This window comes from Mustelus asterias, chromosome 6 (assembly GCF_964213995.1).
Source record: "Mustelus asterias chromosome 6, sMusAst1.hap1.1, whole genome shotgun sequence".
Classification (NCBI taxonomy): domain Eukaryota; kingdom Metazoa; phylum Chordata; class Chondrichthyes; order Carcharhiniformes; family Triakidae; genus Mustelus; species Mustelus asterias.
In genome coordinates this window covers 110,254,122-110,266,484 of record NC_135806.1, presented here as the reverse complement: position 1 = coordinate 110,266,484, position 12,363 = coordinate 110,254,122, and the positions used below count along the sequence as shown (strand labels likewise).

Here is a 12,363-nt window from a genome sequence, read left to right as displayed (position 1 = left end):
GACTTGAAAGGTTGGCTCTATTCTCTCCCCACAGATGCTGTCAGACTGCTGAGATTTTCCAGTATTTTTTGTTTTTGGTTCAGATCCCAGCATCCGCAGTATTTTGCTTTTATTCTTGCAGGGACGTTTGCTACTGCTGTTTGGTGGGGGGTGCAGGGATTAAACTAATTTGGCAGGGGGATGGGTCACAGTGTGAGCTAACGCACAGCCAGATAAATAAGAAAAGCAAAGTCAATCAGGAAGGCAGTGCAAAGAGAGACATGTAAAGGCAAGGCTGCATGGCATTTATTTTAATGCAAGGTAAGGCTTATGAACTGAAGGCATTCATTAACACATAGAAGTATGATATTACTGCTATCACAGAGACATGGTTAAGGAAGGAGCAGGACCAGCAGCTCAATATTCTTTGGTATAGAATCTTCAGGTGAGATACGAGGAGGGATGAACATAAGAAATAGGAGCAGGAGTAGGCCATCTAGTCCCTCAAGCCTGCTCCGCCATTCAATAAGATCATGGCTGATCTGATAGTGGGTTCAGTTCCACTTACCCGCCCGCTCCCCATAACCCTTAATTCCCTTAAATGGTTAAAAATCTATCTATCTGTGACTTAAACACAGTTAACGAGGTAGCCTCCACTGCTTCATTGGGCAGACAATTCCAAAGATTCACTACCTTTTGGGAGAAGAAATTCCTCCTCAGCTCTGTTCTAAATTGACTCCCCCGTATTTTGAGGCTATGCCCCCTAGTTCTTGTTTCCATTGTAAGTGGAAATAACCTCGCTGCTTCTACCTTGTCGAGCCCCTTCATTATCTTATATGTCTCTATAAGATCTCCCCTCAACCTTCTAAACTCCAATGAGTACAGGCCCAGTCTACTCAATCTCTCCTCATAAGCTAACCCCCTCATCTCCGGAATCAACCTGGTGAACCTTTTCTGTACCCCCTCCAAAGGTAATATATCCTTTCTTAAATAAGGGGACCAAAATTTTACACAGTACTCCAGGTGCGTCCTCACCAGTATCCTGTACAGTTGCAGCAAGACCTCCCTGCTTTTATACTCCATCCCCTTCGTGATAAAGGCCAACATTCCATTTGCCTTCTTGATCACCTGCTGCACCTGCAAACTGAGTTTTTGTGATTCATGTACAAGGACCCCGAGGTCCCTCTGCACAGTAGCATGTTGTAATTTTTCAGCGTTTAAATAATAGTCCATTTTACTATTATTCCTTCCAAAGTGGATAACCTCACACTTACCAACGCTATATTCCATCTGCCAGATCCTTGCCCACTCACTTAGCCCATCCAAATCTCTCTGCAGGCTCTGTCCTCCACGCAATTTGCTTTCCCACTCATCTTTGTGTCATCCGCAAACTTTGTTACCCTATACTCGGTCCCCTCCTCCAGATCGTCTATGTATATGGTAAATAGTTGAGGCCCCAGCACCGATCCCTGCGGCACGACATCTTGTGGAGATGCCAGCGTTGGACTGGGGTAAACACAGTAAGAATTTTAACAACACCAGGTTAAAGTACAACAGGTTTATTTGGTAGCACAAGCCACACAAGCTTTCAGAGCCTTAAGCTCCTTCTTCAGGTGAGTGGGAATTCTGTTCACAAACAGGGCATATAAAGACACAAACTCAATTTACATGAATAATGGTTGGAATGCGAATACTTACAACTAATCAATTCTTTAAGATACAAACAATGTGAGTGGAGAGAGCATCAAGACAGGTTAAAGAGATGTGTATTGTCTCCAGACAGGACAGCCAGTGAGACTCTGCAGGTCCAGGCAAGCTGTGGGGGTTACAAATAGTGTGACATGAACCCAATATCCCGGTTGAGGCCGTCCTCATGTGTGCGGAACTTGGCTATCAGTTTCTGCTCAGCGACTCTGCGCCGTCGTGTGTCGTGAAGGCCACCTTGGAGAACGCTTACCCGAATATCAGAGGCCGAATGCCCGTGACCGCTGAAGTGCTCCCCAACAGGAAGAGAACAGTCTTGCCTGGTGATTGTTGAGCGGTGTTCATTCATCCGTTGTCGCAGCGTCTATACCATGCAGACGCTGCGACAATGGATGAATGAACACCGCTCGACAATCACCAGGCAAGACTGTTCTCTTCCTGTTGGGGAGCACTTCAGCGCTCACGGGCATTCGGCCTCTGATATTCGGGTAAGTGCTCTCCAAGGCGGCCTTCACGGCACATGACGGCACAGAGTCGCTGATCAGAAACTGATAGCCAAGTTCCGCACACATGAGGACGGCCTCAACCGGGATATTGGGTTCATGTCACACTATTTGTAATCCCCACAGCTTGCCTGGACCTGCAGAGTCTCACTGGCTGTCCTGTCTGGAGACAATACACATCTCTTTAGCCTGTCTTGATGCTCTCTCCACTCACATTGTTTGTATCTTAAAGACTTGATTAGCTGCAAGTATTCGCATTCCAACCATTATTCATGTAAATTGAGTTTGTGTCTTTATATGCCCTGTTTGTGAACAGAATTCCCACTCACCTGAAGAAAGGGCTTCAGGCTCCGAAAGCTTGTGTGGCTTTTGCTACCAAATAAACCTGTTGGACTTTAACCTGGTGTTGTTAAAGTTCTTACTGCACGACATCTTAGCAGGCTCCTCAATTTAATTTAAAAATAAGGGGGCAATTACTGGGAAACAGTAACAAACAGTCAGGGAGAGATAGAAGAGCAGATATATAGACAAATCTCAGAAATGTAAAAATAGTCAGGATTTCAAATTCCCCAGTATTAACTGGGGTAGGCAAAGTGTGACAGGCTTAGAGGAGGCGGAGTCCTAAAATGCATCCAGGACAGCTCTTTGAGCCAGTACGTAGAAAGTCCTGCAAGAGAGGGGGTGGCACCTGACCTCGTTTTATGGGATGAAGCCAGATAGGTGGCAGAGGTGTCAGTGGGGGAGCATTTCAGTGATCGTGATTATAACTCAGTAAGACTCAAGGTAGGACAAAGATATGCATAAAACGCTTGTTAGGCTACAGCTGGAGTACTGTGCGCAGTTCTGGTCGCCACACTACAGGAAGGCTGTGATCGCAGAAGAAAAGGTGCAGAGAATGTTGCCTGGACAGGAGCGTTTCAGCTTTAAAGACAGACTGGATAGGCTGGGGTTGATTTCATAGAACATAGAAAAGCTACTTCTCAAACAGGCCCTTCGGCCCACAAGTTGCGCCGAACAATTTCCTTCCCTTCTAGGCTCAACTATAACCCTCTATCTTACTAACCTCCATGAACCTATCCAAAAGTCTCTTAAAAGACTCAATCGAATCCGCTTCCACCACCACTACCAGCAGCTGATTCCACGGCCCACCACCCTCTGAGTGAAAAACTTACCCCTAACATCTCTATACCTACTCCCCAGCACCCTAAACCTGTGGCCTCTCGTGACAACCATTTCAGCCCTGGGTAAAAGCCTCTGAGAATCCACTCTATCAATACCTCTCAACATCTTATACACCTCTATCAGGTCACCTCTCATCCTTCGCCTCTCCAAGGAGAATAGACCTAGCTCTCTCAACCTATCCTCATAAGGCATACCACTTAATCCCGGCAACATCCTCGTAAATCTCCTTTGCACCTGTTCTATGGCTTCCACATCCTTTCTGTAATGAGGCGACCAGAACTGGGCGTAGTACTCCAGGTGAGGTCTGACCAGGGTCCTATACAGTTGCCGCATTATCTCCCGATTTCTAAACTCAATTCCTCTATTGATGAAGGCCAGTATTCCATACGCCTTCTTAACCACAGCCTCTACCTGCGACGCCACTTTGAGCGTCCTATGAACCTGGACCCCAAGATCCCTCTGTTCTTCCACACTGCCAAGCGTCTTACCCTGAATATTATATTCTTCCATCCTACTCGACCTGCCAAAATGAACCACCACACACTTATCTGGGTTGAAGTCCATCTACCACTTCTCCGCCCAGTCTTGCATCTTATCTATGTCTCGTTGCAACTGCTGACATCCCTCTACACTATCCATAACACCTCCAACCTTTGTGTCATCAGCAAACTTGCCAAGCCATCCTTCCACTTCCTCATCCAGGTCATTTATAAAAATCCCAAAGAGCAAGGGTCCCAGAACAGATCCTTGGGGCACCCCACTGGTGACCCACCTCCACTCTGAAAAAGACCCATCTACAATCACTCTTTGCCTTCTGTGGGCAAGCCAGTTCTGAATCCACAAAGCAACGTCCCCTTATATCCCATGCCCCTTCACTTTCTCCATAAGCCTTGCATGGGGCACCTTATCAAGCACCTTACTGAAATCCATATAAACCACATCTACCACTCTTGCCCTGTCTATGTGTCTAGTTACATCTTCAAAAAACTCAATCAGACTCGTAAGGCATGATCTGCCTCGGACAAAGCCGTGCTGGCTACTTTGATCATACTATTCCTTTCCAAATGTTCATAAATCCTGTCTCTCAGGATCTTCTCCATCAACTTACCTACCACTGAGGTTAGACTCACCGGTCTATAATTTCCTGGGCTATCTCTTCTCCCTTTCTTGAATAATGGAACCACATCCGCCATCCTCCAATCCTCCGGAACCTCTCCCGTCTCCATTGACGACGCAAAGATCATCGCCAGAGGATCAGCAATCTCTTCCCTCGCCTCCCACAGTAACCTGGGGTACATCCCATCCGGTCCCGGCGATTTATCTAACTTGATGCTTTTCAACACATCCTCTTTCCTAATGCCCACATGCTCAATCTTCTCAGTCCACTGCAAGTCTGCACTGCAACTACCAAGATCCTTTTCCACTGTGAATACTGAAGCAAAGTATTAATTGAGTACCTCTGCTATTTCAACCGGCTCAATACACTTTCCCACCGTCACATTTGATAGGTCCTACTCCTTCACATCTTATCCTTTTGCTCTTCATACTTGTAGAATGCCTTGGGGTTTTCCTTTATCCTGTCTGCCAAGGCCTTCTCATGTCCCCTCCTGGCTCTTCTAATTTCCCTCTTTAGTTCCTAAACATTTCCTAAACATTATTCCCTTACAGAAAGAAGGCAGAGAGCAGACCTCAGTTGAGTTGTATAAAATTATGAGATAATATATATATGGTAGACAGCAAGAAACATTTCCCCTTAGTAGAGGGGTCAATGGTGAGCAGGAAAGGTATTTGAGGAAAACCTCTCTCACCTAGAGGGTAGTGGGAATCTGGAACTCACTGCCTGAAAAGGTGTAGAGGTGGGAACGCTCAGCAATTATAAGTACTTGAAATGCCATAGCATGCAAGGCTATGGATCAAGTGCTGAAAAATGTTTGATAGCCATCACAGACACGATGAGCCAAAGGGCCTCTTTTTATGCTGTAAAACTCTGGGTGGGATCCATGGTTGAGGCTCAAGATCCGGTGAAACCTAGATATTGCAAATCTTGCCAGCAAGATCGCAATTTCCGTCATCTTGGCAATATAATCAGGTTCATGCCCACAATAAATACCTTCCTTGCTGGATCTCGCCCCTCATTAAATTTTCATGCCTTGCCAACGTCACGTTGGTGAGGCTTACACCAGGTTCACCTAGAGGTCACTATAGCCCCTGGGCGAGTGGGGCAACGTCAGGGGGGGAAATCATTTCTTTAAAACCAGTGATTGGGGTGCCATTTTCCTGATCTCGGTGGAGCTGGTTCCTGGCACTGAGTCCCCACCTGCCAGACTGACGGGACAAACCACGCTCACTTTTTTTGGCAGTTAATGACACAAAACTCCGGAGAGAAAACTGGCTAGTGGAGCTAGGGAGAGTTCCACGCCATTTTCTCACCAGAACTGACAAAGATTCTGCCCATTATAGAACATAGAAAAACGACAGCACAAACAGGCCCCTCGGCCCACTAGTTGCGCCGGTCATGTCCCTACCTACCTAGGCCTATATATAGGCTTACCTATAACCCTCAATCCTATTAAGTCCCATGTACTCATCCAGAAGTATCTTAAAAGACCCTATCGAGTTTGCCTCCACCACCATTGACGGCAGCCAATTCCACTCACCCACCACCCTCTGAGTGAAAAACTTACCCTCTGACATCTCCTCTGTACCTACTCCCCAGCACCTTAAACCTGTGTCCTCTCGTAGCAGCCATTTCAGCCCTGGGAAAAAGCCTCTGAGAATCCACCCGATCTATACCTCTCAACACCTTGTACACCTCTATCAGGTCACCTCTCATCTTTCGTCTCTCCAAGGAGAAAAGACCGAGCTCCCTCAACATATCTGTGCTGGGTGTGTTGAGCTGCGGTTCCTAAGGGACCATGTTAGGGAACTGGAATTGCAGCTCGAGGACCTTCGCCGGGTTAGGGATAGTGAGGAGGTCATTGACAGGAGCTATCAGCAGGTGGTCACACCGGGACCACGGGAGGAGGGTAACTGGGTAACAGTGAGGAAGGAGAAAGCTCAGTTGATGGTGAGCACCCCGGTGGATGTGCCCCTTAATAATAAGTACTCCTGTCTGAGTACTACTGGGGTGGACAGCCCACCTGGGGGAAGCAGCGGTGGCAGTGTCTCTGGAGCTGAGCCTGGCCCAGTAGTGCAAAAGGGTAAGGAAAGGAGGGTAGTGCTAATTGGGGACTCTACGGTGAGGGGGTCAGATAGGCGTTTTTGCGGACACAGACGGGACTCTCGGATGGTGGTTTGTCTCCCTGGTGCAGGGGTCCGGGATGTCTCTGGTCGAGTCCCAGAAATCCTGAAGGGGGAGGGAGAGGAGCCGAAGGTCGTGATGCATATAGGTACTGCTGACATAGGTAGGAAGAGGGAAGGGGTCATGAAAAGAGAATATAGGGAGTTAGGTAGACAGCTGAGAAAGAGGAATGCAAAGGTAGTAATCTCGGGATTGCTGCCTGTGCCGCGGGAGAGTGAGAACAGGAATCGGTGGAGAATGAATGCGTGGCTGAGGGACTGGAGCAAGGGACAAGGATTTGGGTACTTGGATCATTGGGACCTCTTTAGGGGCAGGTGTGACCTGTTTAAAAAAGACGGGTGGCACTTGAATCCCAGGGGGACCAATATCCTGGCGGGAAGGTTGGCTAAGGCTACTGGAGAGACTTTAAACTAGAAAGGTTGGGGGGAGGGAATCGAAATGAGGGGACTGAGAGCGAGGAGGTTAGCTCGCAAATAGATAAGGAATGTAAACAGGGTAAGAGGGAGGTTAGACGAGTGATGGAGAAGGGAAGTGCTCAGGCTGAAGGTCTGAGATGTGTCTATTTTAATGCCAGGAGTGTAGTGAATAAAGTGGATGAGTTTAGAGCGTGGATTGCTGCTTCGAATTGTGATGTGGTGGCCATTACGGAGACTTGGATGTCTCAGGGACAGGACTGGGTGCTTCAGGTGCCGGGTTTTAGATGTTTCAGGAAGGACAGGGAGGGAGGCAAGAGAGGGGGGGGAGTGGCACTGTTGATCAGGGATAGTGTCACGGCTGTAGAGAAGGTGGACGCCGTGGAGGGATTGACTACGGAGTCTCTGTGGGTGGAGGTTAGGAACAGGAAGGGGTCGGTAACGTTGCTGGGTGTTTTCTATAGGCCGCCCAATAGTAACAGAGATGTTGAGGAGCAGATGGGGAAACAGATCCTGGAGAGATGTAGGAATAACAGAGTTGTCATGATGGGAGATTTTAATTTCCCAAACATAGATTGGAATATCCCTAGGGCTAGGGGTTTGGATGGAGAGGAGTTTGTTAGGTGTGTCCAGGAGAGTTTCCTGACACAGTATGTGGATAAGCCTACTAGAGGAGAGGCTGTACTTGATCTGGTGCTGGCTAATGAACCTGGACAGGTGGAGGATCTCTCGGTGGGTGAGCATCTTGGGGACAGCGATCATAATTCTATCTCCTTCACGATAGCATTGGAAAGAGATAGGATCAGGCAGGCTAGGAAAGTGTTTCTCTGGAGTAAAGGGAAATACAGTGTCATCAGGGAGGAAATTAGACGGGTAAATTGGAAGGAGGCATTCTTGGGGAAAAGTACCGAAGGAAAGTGGAGGATTTTCAAGGAATGTTTGTCTGGAGCTCTGCATGACAACGTTCCGATGAGACAGGGGGGTGTTGGTAGGGTACGGGAACCGTGGTGCACGAAGGTTGTGATGAACCTGGTGAATAAGAAAAGAGAGGCGTACAGAAGGTTCAGAGAGCTAGGAGGTGTTAAGGATTTAGAGGAGTATACGGGATGTAGGAAGGAGCTTAAGAAGGAAATTAGGAGAGCGAGAAGGGGTCATGAGAAGGCCTTGGCGGGTAAGATTAAGGAGAATCCCAAGGCTTTCTACAAATATGTCAAGAGTAAAAGGATGAGATGTGAAGGCATAGGACCCTTAAAAGGTGAAGGGAGAAAAGTTTGTGCGGAACCGTTAGAAATGGCGGAGCTGCTTAATGAATACTTTACCTCGGTATTCACGGTGGAAAGGGATCTGGGTGGTTGTACTGCTGGTTTGCGGTGGACAGAAAGGATCGAGCATGTGGACATAAAGAAAGAGGATGTGTTGGAACTATTGAATGGCATCAAGGTTGGTAAGTCACCGGGACCGGATGGGATGTACCCCAGGTTACTGTGGGAGGCGAGGGAGGAGATTGCGGAGCCTTTGGCGATGATCTTTGCATCGTCGATGGAGACGGGAGAGGTTCCGGAGGATTGGAGGATTGCAGATGTGGTCCCTATATTCAAGAAAGGGAACAGGGACAGCCCGGGAAATTACCGACCGGTGAGTCTAACCTCAGTGGTTGGTAAGTTGATGGAGAGGATCCTGAGAGACAGGATTTATGATCATCTAGAGAAGTTTAGTATGATCAAAAGTAGTCAGCACGGCTTTGTCAAGGGCAGGTCGTGCCTTACGAGCCTGGTTGAGTTCTTTGAAAATGTGACCAAACACATTGACGAAGGAAGAGCGGTGGATGTGGTCTATATGGACTTCAGCAAGGCGTTCGATAAGGTCCCCCATGCAAGACTTCTTGAGAAAGTGAGAGGGCATGGGATCCAAGGGGCTGTTGCCTTGTGGATCCAGAACTGGCTTGCCTGCAGAAGGCAGAGAGTGGCTGTGGAGGGGTCTTTCTCTGCATGGAGGTCAGTGACCAGTGGAGTGCCCCAGGGATCTGTTCTGGGACCCTTGCTGTTTGTCATTTTCATAAATGACCTGGATGAGGAAGTGGAGGGATGGGTTGGTAAGTTTGCTGACGACACCAAGGTAGGTGGTGTTGTGGATAGTTTGGAGGGATGTCAGAAGTTGCAGCGAGACATAGATAGAATGCAAGACTGGGCGGAGAAGTGGCAGATGGACTTCAACCCGGATAAGTGTGTGGTGATCCATTTTGGCAGATCCAATGGGATGAAGCAGCAGTATAATATGAAGGGTACCATTCTTAGCAGTGTAGAGGATCAGAAGGACCTTGGGGTCCGGGTCCATAGGACTCTTAAATCGGCCTCGCAGGTGGAGGATGCGGTCAAGAAGGCGTACGGCGTACTGGCCTTCATTAATCGAGGGATTGAGTTTAGGAGTCGGGAGATAATGCTGCAGCTTTATAGGACCCTGGTTAGACCCCACTTGGAGTACTGCGCGCAGTTCTGGTCACCTCATTACAGGAAAGATGTTGAAGCCATTGAAAGGGTGCAGAGGAGATTTACAAGGATGTTGCCTGGATTGGGGGGCATGCCTTATGAGGATAGGTTGAGGGAGCTTGGTCTCTTCTCCCTGGAGAGACGAAGGATGAGAGGTGACCTGATAGAGGTTTACAAGATGTTGAGAGGTCTGGATAGGGTAGACTCTCAGAGGCTATTTCCAAGGGCTGAAATGGTTGCTACGAGAGGACACAGGTTTAAGGTGCTGGGGGGTAGGTACAGAGGAGATGTCAGGGGTAAGTTTTTCACTCAGAGGGTGGTGGGTGAGTGGAATCGGCTGACGTCGGTGGTGGTGGAGGCAAACTCGTTGGGGTCTTTTAAGAGACTTCTGGATGAGTACATGGGATTTAATGGGATTGAGGGCTATAGATAGGCCTAGAGGTGGGGATGTGATCGGCGCAACTTGTGGGCCGAAGGGCCTGATTGTGCTGTGGCTTTCTATGTTCTATCCTCATAAGGCATGCCACCCAATCCAGGCAACATCCTTGTAAATCTTCTCTGCACCCTTTCAATAATTTCTACATCCTTCCTGTAATGAGGCGACCAGAACTGAGCACAGTACTCTAAGTGGGGTCTGACGAGGGTCTTAAAAGCTGCATCATTATCTCCCGACTCCTAAACTCAATCCCTCGATTGATAAAGGCCAGCACACCATACGCCTTCTTAACCACCTCCTCTACCTGCGAGGCCGATTTAAGAGTCCTATGGACCCGGACCCCAAGGTCCTTCTGGTCCTCTACACTGCTAAGAGTCTTACCCTTGATATTACACTCCTTCATCCCATTTGACCTGCCAAAATGTACCACTACACATTTATCCGGGTTGAAGTCCATCTGCCACTTCTCCGCCCAGTCTTGCATCCCATCTATGTCACGCTGCAGCTTCTGACATCCCTCCAAACTATCCACAACACCACCAACCTTTGTGTCGTCGGCAAACTTACTAACCCATCCCTCCACTTCCTCATCCAGGTCATTTATGAAAATGACAAACAGCAAGGATCCCAGAACAGATCCCTGGGGCACTCTACTGGTGACCGACCTCCATTCAGAAAAAGACCCATCTCCAACCACTCTCTGCCTTCTGCAGGCAAGCCAGTTCCGGATCCACAAGGCAACAGACTCTTGGATCCCATGCCCGCTCACTTTCTCGAGAAGTCTTGCATGGGGGACCTTATCAAACGCCTTGCTGAAGTCCATGTAAACCACATCTACTGCTTTTCCTTCGTCAATGTGTTTAGTCACATTATGACTATGAACAGTACCTAAATTTTCCAGTTGGGCATTTTACAACAACTCCCAACTATGAATTCTCTCCTCTATCTTGACCCCCCCTTTTTAATCCAATGTTTTGTCCCACCTACCTCCACAGGGCCATCTATCCCTAGTTCTCAAGTTCTCCCTTCAAAGAGCGCTGACCTTTGTTCTGCTATTAACACATTCTGCAATTTTACCTTTATGCCATTATCAGCACCTTCTCTTGTCTTTAACAATACCATTAATGGTCCCATTGTCTTGTGCCTATGCCATCTTTACCAAATATCTCCTAAGCTCCCACTTATCCCTGACCTTTGTTTTGCTTCATTCCCTATTAAACAGTATAAAATCCATCATATTTCTCGCTCTCTAACTCTGAAGAGTTATTTGAACTGATGTTAACTGTTTCTTTCGCCACAGATGCTGCCAGACCTGCTGAATCTTTCCAGCATTGTCTGTTTTCATGACATCCAATTATAACTGCGATTGGACAGACGTAATTGTAAGACAGTTGTCGGAAATGGAATGGAAGATAAGTGCACAGTGCCACTCTTGCCTCAGAGGGCTGGGACCAGCATTGAATGTAAAAATCATGTGTCTGCAGTCTCGTAAGCCACAAGCTACAGTGGTGACCTCAAGTTAAGCAGCACCAGAAATGCTTCCAGTACTGTAGTTAGCTGGCTAGAATTCAGGAGAACTATTATGCACACTTCAAGGTTGTCAGGCTTTTGTGCTTACCAACCAGTATTTAGTATCGATACAGAGTGTGTGCACTTCAGACCAGGAAAGATGACCTTGTAAGACAAACAGAACTTGTAATTCAAGGTGGACTTGGATACTTCTATGGCAGTAGCTTTCCAGACATATTAATTCACCAGTATTCACTTACACTTAACATTACATTTTAAGAGCAATTACTACAAACAAAAAGAAATGTGGATTTAAGTTTAAATATTGACCACCACAGAAGTTTTGCCATGGCAAACTACAGCCTTTTGCATCATAACACAATCAATTTCTTTCCCCAAAAGGAAGTACCATGCTTGCATGACCAGTTCTTTAGACACTAAAGTATTAATAACTTAAGCAAAAAAAAAGTTTTATCCCATCACATTATTTGTGCAATTAGAAGTATACACAACTCCTAATGAAACGGTCTAGGTTAGATGTCTGTCTTGAGCACCAAGCTGGTCAGTACAGAAACCATTTCCTCAAATGTTTTTGTAATCTACATACATTGCCATAAGCTTGTGACGCTTATGCAGTCAGGAATTCCACATTTTTGTATGATATTTACACTACACAAGTCACTGAATCCAGAAAGCTGCATGTACATTGTTATAAGACTGGTAAAATGTCTTTACTAACCTGTGCACTCAGCTCAGGAAAGGTGATACTTTGATAAGGAAATGATGGGTCATCAACAATATGCCAATGGAAAACATTAAACTTATTGAAAGACATAGCATCCTGAAACAG

The 12,363-nt window shown here is 47.1% G+C and overlaps 1 protein-coding gene across 2 annotated transcripts in view; it reads right to left on the bottom strand.

Moving 5' to 3' along the window:
• hexb (hexosaminidase B (beta polypeptide)) overlaps positions 1-12,363 on the bottom strand; it is a 48,710-nt gene that overhangs the window by 20,205 nt on the left and 16,142 nt on the right. For both annotated transcript variants that reach the window (XM_078214908.1, XM_078214909.1), the window contains exon 5: positions 12,253-12,354. In XM_078214908.1, coding sequence (XP_078071034.1) covers positions 12,253-12,354 — 102 coding nt within the window. The remainder of the gene's footprint in view (positions 1-12,252; positions 12,355-12,363) is intronic.